Source organism: Staurois parvus, unplaced genomic scaffold, assembly GCF_062004578.1.
Source record: "Staurois parvus isolate SC_StPar_1 unplaced genomic scaffold, SC_StPar_1.0 ptg000453l, whole genome shotgun sequence".
NCBI classification, from domain to species: domain Eukaryota; kingdom Metazoa; phylum Chordata; class Amphibia; order Anura; family Ranidae; genus Staurois; species Staurois parvus.
In genome coordinates, this window is record NW_028318249.1 from 258,735 (window position 1) to 283,452 (window position 24,718).

Genomic DNA, 24,718 nt, shown 5'->3' on the forward strand with positions numbered 1-24,718 from the left:
GTATTTCTACAAGGGATGACATAACCTCATTCTCCATAGTTGTAAAACCTGTAAAATAAAAGAAAATGGTTTTAATTGTGTTCTAACCTTTCCTCACTTTGTCTAAAACTAAGAAAACAAAATTGTGAATATATACTGTATACTGTGACTTTCTGGGCATTAGACACCAAAATGTTTGTCCCAAAGCACTGTCATTATTGTGACCCTAGCTGGCTTGTCTTCAGCCACATGGAAATAAACAGAAATTGAGCCTCTTTGGCAGCACATTAAAAAAAGGCTGACTTGAAGTGGTTGTAAAGGCTCAAGGTTTGTCACCTTCATGCATTCTATGCATGAAGGTAAAAAACCTTCTGTGTGCAGCAGTGCCCCCCAGCTCCCCCCCCCCCCAAATACTTACCTGAGCCCTATCGCAATCCAGCAATGTGCAAGACAGCCTCATTGTCCAAGGTCTCTGCCTCCTCATTGGCTAAGACAGCAAGCAGGAGCCACTGGCTCTCACTGCTGTCGATCACAGCCAGTCAGCCAATGAGGTGAGAGAGGGGGCAGGGCCAAACTGCAGCTCTGTGTGTGAATGGACACACAGAGCAGTGGCTTGGGAACATTACCACAACCTTCCCAAACCTGAGACCCCGTCCTCCTCTTCCTATTTCTTTTTCACCATTCATTAACCTTAGATTGGTCCTTAAAGGGCCCACTTAAAAAAAATGAGGGGATATACACCTACCATGTAAGATATATCCCTTCTGACTTTAAAATTGCTCAGGTAACAGTTTAATCCAAAGCCTGTCCACACTAGGCATAATAAAGTTATAATGTTGAGAACCAATTCTACACTATATACCATTCTGCTACATATGCAGATCTGTCACATATTATCCGGCTGTATGTACACAACGTAAAACAAGTATATGGCGTCAATGACAAACAATAAATACATGTAAGCCTAAAGAGCATCTGTGCCCAGACTATGGACATTAAAGTATTCCTATAATTTAACAAGCAGTAAGGGAGCTTTAAAACAAGCCCACCCTAACCCCTCTAGCTGTATATAATGTGAAGTCATTATTACCAAACAACAAAGATGTTACAGCACCTGCCTTGTGTTCCCATTAGGGGGCAGCACCTGCTGTGTTTCTATTAGAGGGCTGGATGGCTGCCAAGATTCAGCTCTCAATAGAAAGGAATAGAGAGATGAGCTGACTTTGTCACTGCCTGTGTTATGAATGTGTGTGCACAGTACTTGTAGGTAGAGGTGAATGAGAAAAACATGTTTTTGTTCAAAATATGGGAAAAAAATGTAGACAAAGTTTCTTACTTTTTCGCTGAGATTCAACAGTGGTCATTTGATGAGAAATGTTTAAATTGGAGCACATTAGTGCAAATATAAACAAGATATTTGAAGAAAACGCCTTTAGCAGTCTAGTACAGTACTGCTCACTACGGAAGACAGAAAGTGTCTGCCTGCTACACTGTGACATCACACAGAGGTCCATGACCACAGAGGTCACATGACCACAGTGAGCACAGCTGATTGGTTGCTATTTTTAGATCTTGTTTTGAACAAAGAACTCTGGTCTAAGGAGCCCAGTAATATGTTACATAAGGGGTTATGCACTGTAATTATCAGGAATACTAATGGGATTAATTCACAAACCCCTGAATACATATATTAATTGTGCTCACATGTAATATTTAAACTTGACTGTAATATTTTATATATAAAATAAACATTTGTGTCTTAGTGTGTTAGCTTTGTGAATGAAGCCCGTAGAGTGGTGTAAAATCAGGCTTTTTTAATAGGAGAAATTGTTGAAATCAATAAATCAACCAAATGTTAATTTACAGCAGTTTGTCTTGGGGTAGGCCTGGTGGGGGGGGGGGGGTTGTTAGGCGGTTTCCATCCCCCACCTTTAGCTGTGGAACTGTAATTTTCAAATCTCAGTGGATTCAACTGAAAATAACAGTCATTTTTTTTTCAAATTTAGAGACTTCAACCTGCTGCTGAGGCATGGTATGGGGGATGGGCAACACACCTTTATAAACAGTGCTACCCGTACTAATGCAAGTCCAGAGCCATGTTTAGATAGCTTGTTGGGTGATGATGTTGTCTGCCTTTCAGAGGGGACACTGGAGGTTTAATTCACAGAATTAATACACCAGGATAGTATGCTTATATTCTATACACACATCAATCTACAGTATATTTAATGTAAACAGGAAGCTCTCCAGCAGATTGTTGCAGTGTACATGGATGAGGCAAACCATTTAAAGTATAACTGGAGGCAAACCTTTTTTTCTAGTTATGGATAGAGTGGAGAGGGATTAGAACCCCTGTCAGATTTTATTGCTGTCTGTGTCTCCGTTAGGGAGATTTGCCCTCTCTATTTGTCCTGATTACCATTATCACTGAAAGTAAAAGAAAATCCTACATTTTGGGTTGTTCCCAGAAAAGTAATAGGGGGGAAATCTTCCAATGGGGACACTAGAGTCTCCAAGGAATCCTGTTAATTTGCTGGGATTTTCTTCTCGCTTCCTCTTTGGCTATGGGACAAGAAGTGAAGGGAAAGGCACAGATGGCGAAAAAAAAAAATTCTGACAGGTTATAACCCCTCCCTTACTCTATCCAAAATTAAAAAAAGGGATGCCTGTAGTTCTACTGACGGGTGATTAAAATAATCAGCTTTTATTTATTCATGTTGCTTGAGGTGATTGTAGCCGAATTAGTGAATTTGCGACAGAAACAATTGAGTACTGTCCGTGATACTTTTTTTATTTGCACTAACTTACAATTTTGAGGACAAGCTTTCGGGGAATGTCCCCTTCTTCAAGGTCCAAGCAGTACTATACAAATCACAAAGTTTTAGCAGAATGTTAGAAGAGATGGGAAAAAAAAAAGGCTAGAGATAAGGCACAGCAAAAGCAAAGGAGGGGGGGGGGGAGAGGGTAAGGCAACACTCACATCACAGAGGGAGTGAAGCTTGAGAAGCTTGGGTTTCCCAAAATTAAAAAATACTGGTGTAAATGATTATGAATTGTGAGCTGGAGTTTGGATTCAATTTGTTAGTGTATCTAAATCTGCTAATACATGTAACACTCCCCTACCTCCAACAAACTGGTGCTGTCTTCATTCCATTAACGCCAATGATGCGGCTTATTTTATTTAATTAACACCAATGATGGCAAATTTATTCTATTCCATTAATACCAAGGATGGGGCTCATTTTATTCCATTAATACCAAGGATGGGGCTCATTTTATTCCATTAATACCAAGGATGGGGCTCATTTTATTCCATTAATACCAAGGATGGGGCTCATTTTATTTCATTAATACCAAGGATGGGGCTCATTTTATTTCATTAATACCAAGGATGGGGCTCATTTTATTTCATTAATACCAAGGAAGGGGCTCATTTTATTCCATTAATACCAAGGATGGGGCTCATTTTATTCCATTAATACCAAGGATGGGGCTTATTTTATTTCATTAATACCAAGGATGGGGCTCATTTTATTCCATTAATACCAAGGATGGGGCTCATTTTATTTCATTAACACCAAGGATGGGGCTCATTTTATTTCATTAACACCAAGGATGGGGCTCATTCTATTCCATTAACACCAAGGATGGGGCTCATTCTATTCCATTAACACCAAGGATGGGGCTTATTTTATTTCATGGACATTTCATGGTTTATTTTATTCCACTGACTTTAATCCCACTGATAACAATTATGGGGGTTATTTTTCTCTCAATGACACAGAAATTTGAGACTTATGTTGCTCCCATTGTCACAGTGATGGGATTTATTTTTTTACTTGGCTGGTAAACGCAATTATTAACAAAATCCTGGGGTATATTTTACTTTTCGGTGTATTTGTTTGAAGGAAGGGTGTCAGGGCGTTTGGATCAGATAGTAGACGGCTGTGTTCAAAGGCTACTTGAGATACCTTCAGCATTTGACCTTTCCCATTGTGGAGTCACCTCTTTTGGGTGAGCCTTTTCAGTCTTAGGTAGAGGTGACCCAAATTGGCTTAATGACATGGATGGATTACTGGTATTCTGAAGTGCCGCAAGTTTTTGAACTATGCTTGAGATATATTAACACACCGCAGGGTGTGTTTGGTAAACATTGAATTATAAAAAAAGTAAACATACTGTACTTAATCTAAGCTGAAAGTCACTGAGCTAAGATACTTTCCAATGGCGTATATTAACACTAAAACACAAAGATGTACGTTTCATGTTTTTATTGGTATTTAATAAATGTTGGTAGATTCAGTGGGGGAGTTGATAAAGAGTGTTGCAAGAATAAAGTCAACGCTACTCTCACAAACTGAAAAATTGGAGCAGGTTCTGCAACTGCAACATCGGCTGGCTATAAAAAAATATGACAGCAGGCCGACTTTTGAATGACGCATGCGCCATTCAAATGCTAGGCGGACTTGGGCATTCTCGGTGGAGGGGCGGGCGTGAAATGGCATCAAGGCACTGCTTGGCGCGTTTTTAAATTGTGGGGCTGTGGTCATTGGCCGAGTGCGGCATGAGTCTCACTGAGCTCTTGGTCCTTCTCTTTTCTCTGGCCGGCCGGGCAGCATTACAGAGTGCCAGAGGGCACTAATACAAAGGGCTGTCCTGTCCTGCTTCCACTCACAGCTGCTTGGCAAAATTGGACAGGGGTAGGGGTAGGGATGTAAAACAGAGCACAGGGATCAAATATGTGCATATACCATACAAAATGCAGGTTTCAAGAACATGTACTGTGTAGTGTGCAGAGGTCAGGAGCAGGTAATGTGCATAGTTCAGGGGTCAGAAATTAGTAATGTACAGATTGCTGGGGTCAAGAGTATGTAATGTAGGAGTGCAAAACATACAAAATGCAGGGATCAGGAGTGTGTAATGTTCATAGTGTAGCCTGCTGAGTGGTACAGCATGTGGCACATTATCACTTGCATTGTCAGACTAAGTAAGGCCATTTTACTGCTCCCCCTTAAGTTGCAAAGTGTATACATGTGGCTTCAATGCTTTACATTGTGGTGCAGCAAAAGTGATATTGCCTGGAGAGCTCGGCGGACACTACCACTTGCTGAATTCAACCCATTCAACTGAATGGGGCTGTGCAGCAACCGTGTGCAGTGCACATGGCTGCAGCTGAGTGGTGTTGGATTTTAGGGGTTAAAACAGGTGGTGAGGAGGCAACATAATGCTTCCTCACCACCTGTCGAACAACTCTAAATATTGATCCACCACAGATCACTCTTTAGAGAGCAACACAACTGTAAAAAGGAGCCCTGCAGCTATATTTACACTTGTGGCTGAGGAGCAGTAAAAATGCAAGGTTGAGCTGTGTTATCACCACCCAGCCATTCCCTTTAAGCTGCAAAGGCAGCAAAAGGGGGTGTACAAATGCTGCAGCCAAATTGTGCAGCAAAAATTGTCCCTGCTGTTGAGTTCACTGGGCAGGGACAGTTGCGGGTATAAGGGGTTTAAACAGTTGGTGAAGAGGCGATATAATTCCTCCTCACTGCCTGTCACATTCCCTTTAAAGAGCAATCCAAATGTGGATTGTTCTTCAGAGGGCACCTCATGTGTAAATGAGACCTAAGGCTGTTCAGATGATACAGTAATTTCTATCAGTTCAGCAGGGGCCTGGGAAAAGGAGTGGGACTACTTAATATTTACTTCGGGGCACCGCTGCTGCTGGTCTGCAGCAATTACAAAAAAAACAAACTTGCCTGTGTCTGAAAATCATCAAATAGTCCGGCAGAGTAATCATGTTGCAGTTCACAGCAATAACATTGATACAGGCACAAACAGGCACAAATTTTAATTCAGTTGTCGGGTACTGTAGCACAAGGATTACTCCGCCAGGGGCCCAGGAAGTTTTTTTAATTGCTGCAGACCAGGAGAGCAGTCAGCAGTACATGGAAGTAAAAGGTCCCACTCTGCCGACGGACCCCTGTTGAATTGCAAGCTCTGGGCCCCATACAGGAGGACCAGAGGTACCCCCTTATCGCTCTGCACAGGAAGGCAGAAGACCATACAGCGAAGAACTAGTGCAGAGTTCAGTTTAAATCTGTTCTAATGGCAGAACGTTTTTTTACTTTAATGCCTTCAGTGCATTAAGGTAAAAAAACCTTCTGAATGCAGCTCCCCAGCCCCCCTTATACTTACCTGAGCCCCATTTCGATCCAGCATGTGCATCAAAACATGAAGAAAAATAGATCAAATTTGTGTTGTTCCTCTAAAAAAAATTGAAGAAAAGTGAATATTAGACTGTTCAAAAAAATATCAGTATTTGTATTCTTCTTTACAAACTCAAACATTCACTATATAAACTGAAAAATGTTTGAAGATTTTGCTTTCCTTTGAATGACTTAATGAATATTTGGTTGTAGTCGCACTGTTTCTGAGAACTGCTGTACATCTGTGTTGCATGGAGTCACCCAACTTCTGGCCCCTGTGATCAGGTATTCCAGCCCAGGATGATTGGACTACATTCCACAGTTCTTCTCTGTTTCTTGGTTTTGCCTCAGAAACTGCATTTTTGATGTCACCCCACAAGTTTTCTATTGGATTAGGATCCGGGGATTGGGCTGGCCACTCCATAACGTCCATCTTGTTGGTCTGGAACCAAGATGTTGCACGTTTACTGGTGTGTTTGGGGTCGTTGTCTTGTTGGAACACCCATTTCAAGGGCATTTCCTCTTCAGCATAAGGCAGCATGACCTCTTCAAGTATTCTGATGTAATCAAACTGATCCATGATCCCTGGTATGCCATAAATAGGCCCAACACCGTAGTATGAGAAACATCCCCATATCATGATGCTTGCACCACCATGCTTCACTGTCTTCACAGTGTACTGTGGCTTGAATTCAGTGTTTGGGGGTCGTCTGACAAACTGTCTCCGGCCACTATACCCAAAAAGAACAATCTTACTTTCATCAGTCCACAAAATGTTGCGCCATTTCTCTTTAGGCCAGTCAATGTGCTCTTTGGCAAATTGTAACCTCTTCAGCACATGTCTTTTTTTCAACAGTGGGACTTTGCGGGGGCTTCTTGCAGATAGCTTGGCTTCACATAGGCGTCTTCTAATTGTAACAGTCCTCACAGGGAACTTTACACCTTCTTTCATCTTCCTGGAGCTGATTGTTGGCTGAGTCCTTGCCATTTTGGCTATTCTTCTATCCATTCAAATGGTAGTTTTTCGCTTTCTTCCACGTCTTTCAGGTTTTGGTTGCCATTTTAAAGAATTTGTGATCATTTTAGCTTAGCGGCCTATCATTTTCTGCACTTCTTTATATGTTTTCCCCTCTCCAATCAACTTTTTAATCAAGGTACACTGTTCTTCTGAACAATGTCTGGAACGACCCATTTTCCTCAGAATTTCAGAGAGAAATGCACTGTAACCAGCATGTACATTTGCTGCCTTCCTTCCTTAAATAAGGGCAATAATTGCCACCTGTTTTTCAAAGAATGAAAGACCTCACTAATGGAACTCCACACTGCTATTATTTTGAACTTGCCCCTTTCAATTAGTGATTCAATTACACAGAATCAGCAGCATACATGTCATGACTGTTGGGTCTGTTGGATTTCTATTAGTCTACTACACTGCTAGTAAATTATTTTCAGCAATGACCAAGTCCTTCATACTAAAAGGGTGCCTAGAACTTTTGCTGAGCCGAAAAAGCTGACATTCGTCAACAGCACCAACCAAAGCATTGGGAGGAAGGACATTTTTTGCATCTAGCGTTGAACATCAGGGCAAGCCTGGTCCTGCCTGACAGCGAATGGGATAAACCAGATATTACACATTCATGTCCCATGCTGCAGAATGGTAAGCAGCAACAGTCTGGTGTGAAGATGGGGATATGGGACTTCCTCAAGAAGGACCCCATTAAATCCTTAACGCTTATGCAAAATCAGGGTCGGTTGGTCCTGGACTTCAGAGTCTGAACATGGGAGTGAAAAGTTTGGAGCATTTCTAGGGGAAGGAAAAACTTTGCACAGGACAAGGATTAGAATCAGGCTCAGATATTCAGAGCAATGAAAGGATCCAGCTCTGAGTTCTATTTCTAGAATTTGAGGATCATCCAGGATCTCAATAGGATCTGCACAGTCTGATGGATGTTGACTGACCTGTTGGCATTTTGCACAGTAGAGTAGCAGATGGCTAAAGAGGGATCACTTTGATGCATTTGGCCAGCTTGAATATGTATTGCAATATATGGAAAGCAAGAATCCTTGTTTACTAGTAATAAGTAAGTGTGCATTGAGAAGACCCTTGGTACAGTAGACAGGTCCAAGGCATGGCAATACTTAGAAAAAAAGGCTACAAGGCCTGGAAAGTCCCCCACATGAAAGTTACAATGACAAACCTGGCAGACTCCATGCAACGTTTAAGTACCCAATAGGAGAAGTTATCAGCCATTAGTTGCAGTATGAGGCAGATGTCCCTGTGGTACTGATCTCAGGAGAGAGAAGCTGTGTCAGACCAGAGTGATGGCTTGCCAAACCAAAGGCAAAAGAGATCCTCAATGTCTGAAGTCCTGGGAACAGTAGTAGGATGGGGCCATCTAAGGATTCAGCTTGGCATAGAACAGTCTATGCAAATACATTTAGGCTAGGTGTTAAGCCTATAGACTAAAGCTCCCCATGTACCAACCCATCTGAGGGGATAGGGTAGACTTCCACATTGGCCACAGCTACAGAAGCTGTAGAAAATAACAGAGATAGATTCTGGAGGAGAAGGTGAGGCAGACTGATTGCAGTTAACATGACCTTTGGCAAAAATGGCATGATGCCTTACAGAGATAACCAACAATATATATAATTCCAGGTATATAGAGTATAGTAGCAGCAAGGGTTACTGATGCACCACCTGTAGAACAAGCCCTTAGGTACTCACTGATTGCAATCCGGGTGCGCAACAACAGCCCCCTCAAGGGCATCCCAAACAGTCTTCACTGTACCGGTGGTCATACCCTTTAGGAAGGATCTTCAGAGACAGGGTACCACCAGTGGATGGACCTCAACCCTGGAACTGTATAGCACCATGCAGATAGCTCAAATACAATGCACTAAGTGCCAAGGTGAGCACCTCACACAGGATCCAGTGCCTAGAGCAAAGTTTGGCTCCACATTTTCTCTCAGGTGGGATCTGGGCACAATCCTCCAAGGCTCTATCAAGGAGTCAACCAACTTGCAAAGCTGCAAAATGAAGTGGCAGTGGCTATGGAGCAACTAGGAATCTTCACAGAAGAGTCTTGAAGAAAATAAACAATAAAAAGAAACCATTACTTCTCTCAGAAAAAAGAGCTGAAGTCCATACTCCTAAAGCAGAACTTCTAATACTTTTGGGTGATATATATATATATATTTATTTTTGAGTGGGTTCCTATTGGGAAAGTGCAACACTACTTGTGCATGGACAGTGGGAAGCCAGCTGTAAAGCACCAGAAAGTCACTGCCGGCTTCCACATCCAAGATGGCCGTGCCGCGGAACCCTAAGACCGGCAAAGAACTGGCCTTGGTGAGGACAGCGCTGGATCCCTGTTATGTTTATTAAAAGTCAGCAGCTACAGTATTTTTTTTTTTTTTAGGGCAAAGTTCCTTTTAAGGATAATAGCGAAAAACTGAGGCATGCTAAGAGCTGGAGGAGTTATTCTGCGCCATCCTTACTGCTTTCTTGTTTTAGCATCCCATCTCCTGAAGGTGGCAGCATAACACAGGGTTAAAACTATAGATCCTGTGTCATGTACTATACTGTACAAATGAGAATTGTGTTTGTTGTACAAATAAATACTGGAATCACCATGGTAAGACTAAAATGCCAATTAAAATAATAAATCTGGACTTACCTGTCTCACAGGTAAATATCTTCAGATAACATGTTGGGGAATACTGTAAATCTGCCCATGAAGCGGCACACTTGTAAGATGTAGTCCAGCAAAAGTGACATGCAGAAAAAAAAAATTGCTGCTAAATGTAATTCCCTTGCCGGTTTCTTTATGGTTGCATGGGGTCCCTCCAAAATCTATACCAAATCCTTATCTAGCCATTCAGCTTGACTGGTCAGGAAATAGAGAAGCAGGAAGCATGCACCCCCCTACTTCCTGAACCATACCATGCCAGGCCACGCCACGTGCCCTCAACTTGGTAGGGGTACCTTGCCTGCTTCATAGGGACAAGGGCCTCATCACCACATCCCTAGGCTGGTGGATGTCGGGGGGGGGGGGGGGGGAGTCTTTAGGGAGTGGACTTATCAAAACCTGGTGCAGCGCTCAACCTAAATGTTACCTACTAATAAATAAATACAATAATCATTATTTTTAGGTGACATCCCAAAACGCACTTTATAACGCATTGATACACCATAAATAGTCACTCCAAAACGCACTTTTTAGTGTATCATATATCTTTTTGTGACATTAGGTTGGGGCCATATACAACAATAAGAAAAAATAGTAAATAGCAGTTTTTTCTCTTTTCTTCTGTAAAATTTATAGTTTTTTATCCTAAGTAGTATTTATGGCATTAGTTTTTATAGATATCAACAAAAATGATTTTAAATAGGTATAGATCGCCATATTAAATAGTCATCACCTCCTTATATATTTTTAGTACATTCGATATATGTTCAACTTTTGATTGCTATTAATAAAGGTTTAGAACTGCATTAGTGCAGATATACATGCCCTGTTTTAACTTATGTTTTTAGATTTAATAAAAGTGTAGGTTTCAGATATTAATAGTCCCCCGATTTGTATAGCTATTGAAGTTCCTGAGAGGTAGGAGCATCTCATAGATTATCTTCTATACAGGACCCCATTAAAATGGCCACCGTAGGGTTACCTACAGTTTAAAAGTGTTATTTCACAAGCTCCGGTTTAATATATATTGATCAGTTATATAAATAAAAGCGTAGAAATATAAGTATCATCAATAATATTACATTTTCCCTGGTAATGGCCGCAGGAGATTTCCTGAGAGGTAGGAGCAATAAGCAGGTCTGCCTCTGAACTGTGATTGACATCCATTTTCCCTATATAAAGCCGCATGTCACCAATGACGTTACCCTGAGGAAGTCTCGTGATAACGGGACGTAACGCGTAGGAACGTGGTGACGTATTTTTGGCGTGGATGCCATCTTGCTACACCTAAAAACCCATGCAAGTACACCCATAGCATGTGGTTTTACAGCTTGTTCTATTTTAATGCAAAGTGAGTGGGCAATTGGCTATATATGTTCTTAAAAGTATATTAAACTGATTTCCACTATGGAAGATCTCTTCTATCTCTACCTTCTTAATCTTAATGTGAGTTGGCTGTATCTCATTTTAACATCTCTGGAGGTGACCCTGCTGCTTATTACGCATAGCAGTGAAGGGGATATCAAACGTTTTGGCCCGTTTGGGTCGCTTCAAGGAGCTGAGGGGGCAATTCAGCCGCTTATGGATTATTTCCCATTGGTTGTTATGCACATCCACTTTATCACCTGTACGTTTCAAAAAGCGTTGGAATACTTGGTGTTCACGCAACTTTGAATTTTTTATATATTTTTATATGCTTTTTTTGTATATTCTTTTTTATTTTTCTTTTGGACTTATTGCATAATATTATTTAAATTTAAGTGGTGTTGATGTTTTTCATAACATTATTTTTATATGTTCATATAATTTTGGTATATTTTTTTCTCTTGATGTTATAACACAGCACTTGTCACTTTTGTGGAATTTGATCCCTCATTTAGGGATTCACTTATTGTCACTTGGTTCTTTTCCTTATTGGGCATTATTGAGCCATTGTGATCACTATTTTGTGAGCTATTGGTCCCAATTTCAGGGATTCTTTGTATACTGTGTCATGGAAATTTTGTATTGTTGGTCGAACTTTAAATGTGTCATGTATTCGTGTTATTCATATGTCTCTCGTGTGGCTTAATTAAAGCTCTGAAGGCTGCAATTGGGCCATGCGCATGTACAATGTATGTATTACAGTACTCGGCTTGGTAATGGATGAGATGGCAGATCTGCGCTTATAGACCGGCGTGTATACCACCACGGCATTCCATGCGAATGCTGCTGTCAGTAGACCGTGGGCCTGTATCCACATATCAGCAGCATGGTACCACGTGGGCTTCATAACGCAATGCGCAAGCGGTGTGAACTCCACGTGTAGGCTTATGCATATCTTACAACCCATTACCAACTTGAAACTGTATCTGGGATGGATGTGTTTTAATAAAGATCGTATCGGGCCCATCCAGGTACAGACTGATATTTTTAGGGAGTGCTTGTACAGAGAATTTTGCATACCAATAGAAGCTAGTAGGACAGGAAATATGACCTCAGATGGCTCATAGGGGGGAAGGGGAGGAAGTCTGCTGACCTCAGAAGACTCATGGGGGAGGACCAGTGATAGATAATAGCAAAGGCTATGCTCCAATTGGAATGTATATCCTCTGTATAGGCAATCCCCATTGTATTGTTCGGTGGGAGGGTTTGACTTTATTCATGTGGGGGGCATGTGTGTATTCTTAATAAAAACAGAGAGCTGAGCCTAAAGCCGGCCCTTATGTGAGTTGCAACCAGCCTTAGAGTGTCGTGTGATCATTCCAGGGTAACGGAGCTCCATCACCCACAAATTCAACAGAACCAAAGTATTTGGATGGGCAGGAATCGTGTAGTTTGGCTGCAGTCGTGGTAAGCGAGATTCGCACAGCTTTATGGGGGATTTCTGCGCATCCAACTGCGAGTACTCACGGTAAGGAGAAATTCGTTAAAGCGAATTTCCAAGACAGTTTGGCGAGCCTGGTGGATACTAACGCGTATTCTTGCGTAGCTAACCTAGAACGAGGGGGGAATGGCCATCATGAACTAGCAAAAAGTATGCCGGCACATTTCAGGTCTCTCTGCCATTAAGAGGATCGCTTTTTGCGTGTTCGTGTGGCTGATTTCGCTCTCTGTTAGCTAACAAGAAATACCGCTTAACAAGGACCTCGTTTTTTGTCCTAAACTCTTGATTTGTGGGTGAAAAGACGAGGGTTTGTCTCTGCTGAGAGCAGCAGGGGGGGTGGGTTTGGTTGGCTGGATTTGGTCAAGTTTAAAAATCTTCCAACCAAAAATTAAACGGGTATATGTTTTAGTGGGTAAAAGTTGTTGCATAGTGTTAGGTAAGTATTTGTGGGCTGTAGGTACTGTGGTGATTGCTTTACCCCCCTCCACGTGAGGTAATTATTACAGTGCTGAAAGGCTTAGGTTAATTGTTAACTGTTGTAAGATCTCTGTGTGTATGTGATCTGTACAATGTGTACTACTGCTCCCAGCAAGCATGCAGCAGGGGGTCCTTTCTGTTACATGTGCATGTTAGTGTGATATGTTGGTGTTTTATGTCCGTTCTGTGATTGTGCCCAAATTGTGTTGTATGTGTGCTTCATATTGTTGTGTAATTGTCCAGTGTATGTTCTGTCTAAAAGTCTGTTTTATGTAAGAGGCAATTTTGAGGCTAGAGTCTGCCGTGTGCTCCTCTGTGGGGGGTCATTCTAGTATCTGCCATGTGCTCCTCTGTGGGGGGTCATTCTAGTATCTGCCATGTGCTCCTCTGTGGGGGGTCATTTTCTTGACTAAACCACATGGACTCCTTTTGTTTGGTGGCCATTTTGTTGGCTACCAAATGTGCAGTAATCTCTATGCAATGTGCATGAAGTTTCCTATATGCATTTGACCCATATTGTGTTTTTAATCCAAATTTTTTACAGTTTAAGTTGTTTGCTTTTAGCTTTAAATTTGCGTATTGCCAGCCAATTTAAAGTGTGTTAAGCGAGTTTTCCCTTCACGTGTTCCACATTTAATGAGCGCGGTGAAGTCTGGGTTTTTGCACATAGATTTCTTGTATAGTGATTATGTTTTTCTTGTGTTTTTCCTGTTAAAAGTAGTTCCTTATTGTAAAGCGGGTTTGTTTTAAGCTGCTGTGTCGCGTGTTTCACGTCCAGCAGACTTTTTGTGTAAACGGTTCTAGGTGGTTGCAGTAAAGATTGCGTGTATAACGTGGATCGTTTAGCGGTGCTGATAGGAGTGATTTTTGCGTCAGCAACAAGGTTACTTTTGGCGCAGTTTTTCGGTTTACCTCTGTGTAATTGTTTTACTGTGAAACGTCCCGTGTTTTTCATAAGGATCCACTTTGTCCTTTTTAACAGTTTTTCAGGTTGAAAAGAGTTTTTTTTTTTCTCTGTGTGTATTAGGAAAGTTTTTTTTCTTTACACAAATTTCCTAAAGGTCAGTTAGCAGGTTTCTGCCCAACCAGTGACCCCTAAGTAACATCCAAGAACCCCTCTTTTTGTTTTGACTTGTGTTAGCTACTGTGTGCAGGGAGAGAAAAGCCACTTTCATCATTGTGCGGTGTGGCCTGCCAAACACAGTGGGTGATGAGAACCACATAAATTACGCTGTGCGAGTGGGCGGTCCAGGGAAGTCCTGGTCACCACAAACACTTCGGGTGGTCAGGATCACACAAATTGCGCTGTGGGAGTGGGAGGTGTGCTCTCAGTCTGACCGCCACTTGATGCGCTTCGGGTGATCGATAAGTATCACATAAATTACGCTGTGCTGGGAAAGTGGTGGAATCAGGCCTCTCGGTAGGATCCCACCGAGTGCTCCAGGGGGTAAACAGGTACCCGGACGCGGGATATATACCAGTGACTAGTCACGATGGGCAGTAGTCAGTCCATGAAGAGAGAGGGGGAACCAGCCCTCTTCAGGGTAAGGACAGCTGCACAACTGATGAAGGTGAGTTTGGGGGGGAAGTCTACAGAACCCCTCAAAAGGTGGAATAAATGGTCGAAGGGTACCAGATGGGAAATTCCCCGGGAAGGTACATTTGACGCATGGAGGTGGGAAAAATTCATCTCTGAATTTGAACCACGGATGCAGGCGTCAGAACTAGAGATCGCACAGCTATGGCTTCACAGGTCAATCCGATTAGGGAGGCAGGGCATACATAAACTGGTGTCTGTCCGGAAGAACCAGGTGATGTATACCTGGCCTCCAGAGGGAATAAAACAGGAGGATCCAGTGTCAGAGGTGGAGGAAGCTCTTTCAGGGCTGACTCTACTAAGGTAGGCAGGATCAGGGTCTGCTGGGGTCCCCCAACAACCAACAGTGGCTGAGATAAGTATAACTGCACCTGTCTCTTCTGTTAGTGACGTCACTCTTGATGTACCTTCTGTGTCTTCTGTCTCTATGCCTCTGCCTCTACCTCTCCCTTCTCCCTGCTTCACCCCAGCTCCTTCTGTTTCCAACTATGAAGCCTTCTCAACAACCGATTTGCAGACCATCTGTGAATCAAGGGGAATAGACACCCGGTTAAAAAAACAGGGCGGATTGCATCAAAGCGCTACGAACCACTGATCAGACCCCTGCCCCCCAGCTATACCCTGATCTGAGGGACCTCAAACCTGAAGGTGCAGTAAGCGAGGTGGTTAATCTAAGCCCACCGATGATGCTGGGTCAGCCCTTGCACTCTTCCCGGACCGAGGCCTATCCAGTCAGGGTGCAGCAATTTGAAGGTCCTCCCAATGCACGGGGGGAACGGACTTTAGGGGAACGGGTAGTTTGGCATGTCCCCTTCACCCCGGCAGAGATCCGCACTATTCTGGCTGAGCTCCCGGACTATCGAGTCAATCCGAGAGGATTTGCTCGAATGTTTGGACAAAACCAGTTCAGCTATGGTATGAGCGGGTCAGATTGTGCACAGATCCTACGGGCAAAGGTGGGCATGGAAGTGGCCAGTACAGTGATTGCAGGGTGCTCTATAACCACGCATGAGGAGATGACTTCAGGGGGCAAAGAGTTCTGTACACAGCTAAAGGCAAAGCTTCCAGAAATGTATGGTGCTACCTCTACTACGGACATGATGAAGCTCACCCAGGGTCCTAATGAGGAAAGCGCCTGCTTCTGGCGCCGTCTCAAGCAGGCGGCACTGGATGCGGATCTGGAAGTTGGACCTGATGCTCCAACTGAAGGGGTAAAGGTGACCGCGACGCACATTCTGTTGCGGGCCAAATTTTTGGAAGGCATCAATATTAAAATTCGGGAAAGGCTGGTTCTGGCCCGACCCGAATATAATGAGATGTCTATCCCTGCTATCCTTTCCACTCTTGCGGCAATAGAGAGGGAAATGGATAGAAGAAAACAAGACAAGGCCAAAGTTCTTATGTCCCAGACCCCACACGAAAAACCAAGGGATCTGGGTCACAGGAAGGATAGGCCCCCACCCAGGTGCTTCCAGTGCCACCAAACGGGGCACATGAGGAGGAGCTGTCCCCAATTACCTAAAGGTCGGTGGCAGTTCATTCCTGATGAGTCCTCCGCCCCTATGACCACCATGGTAAGTAACTCCTATGAATTCTCATAGGAAGTTGACAAATCGGTGTCGGCCCAGATCCATCTTTTTCTAGAGGAATTAAAATATCCCCTCCCTTGCCTCACCGACACCAGTGCAGCAAGAACGGTCCTGCGAAAACAGGACATCCAAGGCAAGGTACCCCTCTCAGGGGAAAACCCTCCTAACCCCTACTAACCTCACTATCAAACGATGCACTATTCTTAACCCAGCTTCTCTTCTTCCTGTGTCGGAAGATGAGAAGGGGGGGGAGGACAGCAATGACAGTGCTGAATTTTGCAACACGACTAACAATACTAACACCTCTTCTGCTAACATGTCTTCTTTGTCCACTACTAATCTCTCTTCCAAAGGACACGACTGCATCTCTTTGGTGGAACTGGAGTCAGCGGCGACACACCCCATATCACCCCGAGAGTAGCGGTAAGGTTGAACGTCTTCCGATACCCAAAAACCTTGGCCTGAATGTCTCCCCATTGCCCCCTATTCCATCCGGAATGCCCCTCGGCAACCACATGGGCTGTCACCCTACGAGGTGTTGTTTGGGGGACCTCCCAAAACAGGGTTGTACTTTCCTCAACAGTTGTTGTCTTTGCATTCACAGCTTACAGGTTATGTGCAATCTCTGCAACGGGAGCTGCAGAAGATACACCATCGGGTTCGCGAATCGCTCCCCGATCCAAATACAATAACAGGTGTTCTTTCTATTGAGCCAGGTGATTGGGTCGTCCTAAAGAAACATCAAAGAACCGGACTCGAGCCACGGTTCACCGGACCATACCAAGTCCAGCTGACGACACCTACCTCACTCAAACTCGAGGGACGAGACAACTGGGTGCACGCAAGCCACTGCAAGAAGCTTCTCAGCTACACCAGAGAATGAGGGGTGTCATTTTCCTTTTTCTTTTTGTTTGTATGTCATACATGTGTGTGAACGGAGGAAAAGACGGCAGATACCCCAACCTTTTATTTAAAATGCACCTGCGTTTAGCCAGAACCGCCAACAAAACCAACTGTTGGGTATGCTCAAAGCCCCCACCCAGTCATCACATGTCCGCAATGGCCGCTGTTCATGCCCTATATGACATCCGCGTCGGCATGAAAAAGCAAGGGACCCCTGGTCAGCCCCCACGTAGACATTTGTCGGTAGAACTTAATGACACATTTTTAGCAGGTAACATCAGTTTCAGCACCAATATTAGCTCTAGCTCCTGTAGGGCCCTCACCAGTCCATTATGGGTAACTGGGCAGCTAGGCAGCCCTCAGGTGTGCTTTAACATCAGCTTTGGCACAGGTAACAAGTTTGTTGGGATTACCACCTGCGAGGGAGGTATAACTGTCAATCTGACTAACCAGACTTCCCTTCTGAGTAACCACACTGACCGACCAGACCACGTGTGTTGGAAGGACGGATGTGATGTGCAGACTGAGGGAGCAATCCCCCAGTCTGTGCAACTGTTGCTCAGTGCCAGAGGCCGAACGAGGAACTCCTCCTGCTCTGCTCTGACAGGTCCATACTATTTTCTGTGTGGTTCGGCAGCCTATAGAACATTTCCCCAGAACGCGAAAGGTTCGTGTGCCCTCATAAAGCTAGTCCCCGCATCCTATGTAGTGATGGACCATGAAGAGTTGATGGTCCACAAGAAGGTAAGGATGGCAGGGAGAGTTCGCAGGGAACTGTTCTCTGAGGGCGACCAGGCATGGGCTTGGTTCCCCTCATGGACAGGATGGGGAATAGAACTTATGAAGCGCCTGAACAATTTTTCTGTCATCGTGGATAGTATGTTTAACGAGACCGTAGAGGCTGTCAGAGAAATTGCCCAAGAACAACGGCAGATGGGAATTTTAGTGCTTCAGGAGAAGATGGCCCTTGATTACCTTTTAGCCGCCAAAGGGGGGTTCTGTGAGTTCATCGGAGAGGATTGTTGTACTTGGATAGAAGACACCGATGACAAGGTCCAGGCCCATATGGACAAAGTTAGTGAACTACAGGGAAAAGCTAGAGCTATAGCTAGTGAGGGTTGGAATCCGTTCAAGGGTTTGGGAGGATTGGGAGATTTCCTGTTCTCCATCGGATCTTGGTTGAAGGAAGTGGGAGTGTATATCCTGATGCTTCTCTTTTTCATCTGCCTTTTATATGCCGCGGTGAGATGTTCCTGTTGCCTCATCGACCGTGTAAACCAAGCTCGGGCAGACGACCACATCTCCATGCCCGCTCCTGGGATCCCACTCCAACCACTGATCGGAGGAAGACCTCACCAACCAACCACCTTCTCTACAGATTACGTCCTGGCTTCCCTCTAATTTATCTCTCTGAAGACCACATTCTCCAAGACCTTCAAGCAAGCTTCAAGCCTCATCATGGTTTGTGTCTGCGATTTGGAAAACTGTCTGGGTCGAGACCAGCCTTGTGTGGCCCCGTCTGCAGGGGCAATTTGAGAATCTGTTGCTGGATCTCCCCAGACCACCGTGGGATCACAAGCTTTATTCATACCACAAGTCTGTTTGTGGTTTTTGCAAGAGCCTTCCTGTAGTGAAGGTTCCAACGCTCTTGAGGATCATCGCTTCAATCAAGCCTGTTTGCGTCGAGTCTGCGTCGGGTCTTGTTGTTTCAGGTACCCCGTGGAGCTTTATTCTCAGGGACAACTACAGGAACTCTTTGAAGTTTGAGACTACACCCATCAAGCTGAAGAAGATCAAGAAGGGACACGAGGAGAATATGATAAAACAGGAGGGAATGTCATGGAAATTTTGTATTGTTGGTCGAACTTTAAATGTGTCATGTATTCGTGTTATTCATATGTCTCTCGTGTGGCTTAATTAAAGCTCTGAAGGCTGCAATTGGGCCATGCGCATGTACAATGTATGTATTACAGTACTCGGCTTGGTAATGGATGAGATGGCAGATCTGCGCTTATAGACCGGCGTGTATACCACCACGGCATTCCATGCGAATGCTGCTGTCAGTAGACCGTGGGCCTGTATCCACATATCAGCAGCATGGTACCACGTGGGCTTCATAACGCAATGCGCAAGCGGTGTGAACTCCACGTGTAGGCTTATGCATATCTTACAACCCATTACCAACTTGAAACTGTATCTGGGATGGATGTGTTTTAATAAAGATCGTATCGGGCCCATCCAGGTACAGACTGATATTTTTAGGGAGTGCTTGTACAGAGAATTTTGCATACCAATAGAAGCTAGTAGGACAGGAAATATGACCTCAGATGGCTCATAGGGGGGAAGGGGAGGAAGTCTGCTGACCTCAGAAGACTCATGGGGGAGGACCAGTGATAGATAATAGCAAAGGCTATGCTCCAATTGGAATGTATATCCTCTGTATAGGCAATCCCCATTGTATTGTTCGGTGGGAGGGTTTGACTTTATTCATGTGGGGGGCATGTGTGTATTCTTAATAAAAACAGAGAGCTGAGCCTAAAGCCGGCCCTTATGTGAGTTGCAACCAGCCTTAGAGTGTCGTGTGATCATTCCAGGGTAACGGAGCTCCATCACCCACAAATTCAACAGAACCAAAGTATTTGGATGGGCAGGAATCGTGTAGTTTGGCTGCAGTCGTGGTAAGCGAGATTCGCACAGCTTTATGGGGGATTTCTGCGCATCCAACTGCGAGTACTCACGGTAAGGAGAAATTCGTTAAAGCGAATTTCCAAGACAACTGTTTGTTTTTTATTCACATCAGTACAGTCCCATTTGGACTTTTTGTTTTCACTGTTTTTTGTTATGGTACCATGTTTAGTCACTTCTTTGTTTTCACTTTAGCTCCCTGAGTGGATCAGTTCACTTCACGATAAGGGACTATTATTCACAGTGTACACTAATAGTCACATAAAAATAATGATTATTGTATTTTATTTATTAGTAGGTAACATTTAGGTTAAGCGCTGCACCAATATATATATATATATTTGTCTACTCTAGTATCCATTTGATATATGGTTGGGTGCTAGCAGCCCTCCCCATTCGGTAGCATTGTTCATCTAGTAGCGCAGGAGGCTCATACTGTAGTTATCAGAACCTGGAATTCCTCTTAGGCCCCTTTCACACTTGGTGGAACCCATCAGCGGATCTGCTCTCTCAGCGAGGGGATCTGTCCGCTGATCCCCGCTGAGGAAGCAGGTGACAGATCCATGTCCGCTCTGCTTATGCAGAGCAGACATGAACACAGCCTGCTGTCCTCTATGGGCTGTTGGATGTAAACGGGCCACCTGTCCATTTCCACCCGTCATCTGATCCAATCCGTCAGACAGATGGGGAATGGATCCCCATCCGTCTCTTTTTAGTGGGTAGGATCAAACCGGATGCAGGAGGGTGTAAACGGACACATGTCCGCTTACACCCACCGCTCAATAAAGAGCAATGGATCGTCCGATCGGATCCGCTTGAAATACAGACAACCAGGCCTGATTAGTCTGCTCATGTGAAAGGGGCCATAAGGATAGCAGGTCCCCAGATATCTTGTCTGGTTACTCATTCCCACCGAAAATACACTGTAAATAAACACACAAACACTGTTGACAATGTATGAAAAGAAAAAAAGTCCCACAGTGTTAATTCATCACCATCATCCAGCGATGTAATCACAATGAACAACACCCTACTACCCTCTGATAGAAGCACAACTATTCACTCTGCCATTAAAAAACATGCCCCACAGTGTAAATCCATCATCAATTACACTGTCCAGCGATTTAATTTAAATCTAGTGTCAGTCACAATGAGCAATGCCCGGCCGACTCGCCAACACAAACACGACATCGCACACCGATGGTCAATGAATATGTCCCACGGTGTAAATCCAGCATCAGTTACGTTGTCCAGCGAAGTAGATCCAATATCAATCGCAATGAACGACGACTCGCCAATATAAACGTGACGACCTGCGCCAACAATCCCCTCCTACTGGGATGTCCAGACCAGTCAGTGATATTGGCTGAAGTCATTCACCAAATATTTTGCTGGCCAGCTTGTTTATAATTTGAAAAAAAGAAAAACCGCAGGCAGTGGGGGCCACACAGTGTCAATGGTTTTAAAGGCTAAATTCACCTTTAGTAGCATGTTACATTTTACACCCTAAACATGGGTGTAACACGTAACATGCACCCAGGGGCGGACTGAACATTTGGAAACTTGGGCACTGCCCGAGGGCCCGGGGTCAGTAGGGGGCCCCATGAGATGCCCCTGGTACCTTTTTCATAGGCTTTTTTGAGTTTGGGCAAGGACACAGGGTCCCCATGATCCCTTATTGCCTGGGGTCCCCATGAGTTGTCAGTCCACCCCTGCATGCACCTATTGAACCTGTACCAAAGCCCCCTTCTCTGTGACAGCAGCTGTGGGTTCTTCTCCGTGTACCTGCTGCCAAATTTTTTAAATGGTGTGGCTGTGCAGTGGGCAGAGATCTGTGAATTAATGAATTAATGATCCACAAAGGCAGTTCGACTTGTGGTTTGAAAAGACTGCGAACATGCTGATCAGTTCGCTCATAGTCCATTTACACTGCCTACAGCTCTGCAACTGAACGCCCGTACGTTGGTATAAGCCAGTGTTTCTCATCTCCAGTCCTCATGGACCCCCAACAGGTCATGTTTTCAGGATTTCCATTATTTTGCACAGGTGATTTGATCAGTTTCACTGCCTTAGTAATTACCACAGCTGTTTCATCTGAGGGAAATCCTGAAAACATGACCTGTTGGGGGTCCATGAGGACTGGAGTTGAGAAACACTGGTATAAGCACAGAGGGTGTGGCTAGCGGTGACGTCACCACGCACTCCGACGCACGTGTCCGGATCACGTGATCGTACTACCACCATTTTGAGTGCAGGCAGGCAGGTGAGACACTGGATACAGGGCTCTGTGCCCTGGTGTATCAAATGCTTTTTTCTTACTTATTGTGAGTGTGATTTTAAGGGGTTTTTTTTTACAATAAATTTGTTGGATAATATTACACTGGCGAGTTCTTTCTTTACCCACATGTGCTAATTTGGATATGAGAGGATCTTCCTTTGGAGTTTGTTTGGTGGAATACCGGATATATATTGATATGCTGATTGATTACCAACACATGAGGATCTTCTTTTGGAGTCTTTTTGGTGAATATATACTAATATGCTGGTTAATTACTAGCACATGGTGAGTGTGCATTTTGATGGGGTGTTCTGAGCACTGAATATCACATTTGATGAAGGAGGATCTCATTACTTCATTGATTGAGGATCATTGATATATGGACTTTTTTGAATGGACTATATTGAGATCCCTTATTTATGTTATTGCACTATTAATTTGCACATATTTGGTGGTGGTTATATATATTTGTGCAAATTAATTTATTGATTCAATTTAGGATTGCGCTATTATTTGTGGTTATTTTGTTTATCACAACTTATTATTATTTACAGTTTTTTATTAATAGCAGCACCTATTAATTATATCCACTCTCTGTTATATTGGCGCAATAATGTTGGTATAGGAGGAGTGTCATACTCATAGAGACATTTCTTTGGTGCCTAACCTTATAGTAAGCACAGACCTGCAGGTATTGTGTGCAGGAGCCTGAGGCTGCATTCACACTTCAGTGTTTTGTAGCTTAACCTGTTTTGTAGACGCCGAGCGCCCGCACATTTGCGTTCTATTAAAAAAGAACATATGTGCTGAGAGCGCGTGCCCTGCGAGCTCCCAGCACACATGTCCAGTACTCAGGGAAAGGTCCCGGTCTCCTCTTTCAATTGGGACCTTTGCAAATTTGCATCAGTTAGTGGTGGTACCACCTAGCAACCAATCACCTGTTGCTTAATTCGAAAGGTTAACTAAGGAACTCTGACCTCCATCCAGCACTATGCTGCCTCCCACTCTCCGCTCTGTAGTGGACAAGAGAGTGGCTGAGGCTGGGGAGAAGCAGAGCTGTGTTCACAATCCAGCTGTCGGTAGATTACAATTGTCAGCTTGCCGAACCCTGTCCTAAGACGATCGGATGCTCCCTGGATCGACAACCTATGGTGTTATTTCTTATTTCTGTAGCCAAACTTTGTATCAGTTGGTGGTGGTATCACTACTGCCACTAAATGAGTGACTTCCCCTCCCGCTGGCTTGTTTCATGTAGTAAACAATCCAGCGGGTATCTCCGAGTGAAGTCATTGACCAAATATGGTCAATGACATTAGGTAGCATGGCTTGTTAAAGCGGAATTAAAGTCCCACTGTGACCCACCATGAAGGCAGGTTTCTCTAAATAAACACAGTGAGTGATCGGTACCGGCAGGGTACAGGAGTCAGCATGGCGGAAGACAGTGAGAGTTGAGGACTGGGTCCCTGTTGGCAGAGCCCTTAAAGCGGAGTTCCAGACATTTTTGTGATTATTAAAAGTCAACAGCCTACAAAAACTGCAGCTGCTGACTTTTAATAAACACACCCTTACCTGTCCCAGAGTCCAGCCACGTTCTCACACACGCAGTCCCTTCTCTCCTTCTGTCCTCCATGGCGCCAGCATCTAAACTGTGGGCACCAAACTATGACAGCTTCACAGCCTGGTGCCCACTGCGCAAGCGCAAGTCGCGTACTAATTGCTCCGGCAGTCTTCTGGGATCTGTGAAAGTTGCCAGGAGACTAAGAGGGAGGAGGGGGCCGAACTTCCGGCTCACTTCGCTGTGGCAAACTGAGCCGGAAGTGGGAGCGGGTACCTGTCACAAACAGGTATCCGCTCCTCCCTCCCCTCCAAATGGTGCCAAATATGACAGTGGAGGGGGAAGGAGGAGGCAAATAAGTGGAGCTTCCACTTTTGAGTGGAACTCCACTTTAGGAGATCTCCTCTTCCCCACACAGCACATCTCCCCCCTCTCTCTCCCCCTCTGTTCTCCCCCCCCCCCCCTCTCTCTCTCTCCCCCTCTTTTCTCTTCCCTCTCTCTCTCTCCCCCTCTCTCTCTAGGCCCGCCTAGCAACCAATCACCTGCTGGTTAATTTGAAAGGTTACTGAGGGAGCTCCGCCCTCCATCCATCACTATGCTCGCTCTCCGCTCTGCAGTAAACATGAGAGCAGCAGCGGCTGGGGGAAGCAGGGCAGAGATAACGATCTATCTGTCGGCTGCCCGCAGTCGAGTGGTAGATTGCAATCAGCGTCTTGCTGAACCCGCCCTAGGGCCATCGAATGCTCCCTGAATCAACAACCTATGGTGTTATTTCTTGATACAGTGCGTTATGTGTTGTTCTGACATAAAGCTTGCTGTACACTAAAAACAACAACATGCTGACATCAACCCGATAGCAGAATAACTCCATGATTGGTGTTCTGCTGTAAT

General features: G+C 44.3%; 1 protein-coding gene across 3 annotated transcripts in view; it reads left to right on the top strand.

Moving 5' to 3' along the window:
• Positions 1–24,718, top strand: part of LOC149453048 (uncharacterized) — a 189,553-nt gene that overhangs the window by 151,593 nt on the left and 13,242 nt on the right. Inside the window, exon 4 of one of the 3 annotated variants that reach the window (XM_089688737.1) lies at positions 17,119–19,214. The exons of 1 other annotated variant lie outside the window; for it this stretch is intronic. In XM_089688737.1, coding sequence (XP_089544863.1) covers positions 17,286–18,710 — 1,425 coding nt within the window. In that variant the 5' untranslated portion in view covers positions 17,119–17,285 and the 3' untranslated portion in view covers positions 18,711–19,214. Of the gene's footprint in view, positions 1–17,118; positions 19,215–24,718 lie in introns of those variants that run through there. One more of the 3 variants, XM_089688738.1, reaches the window with a different exon arrangement.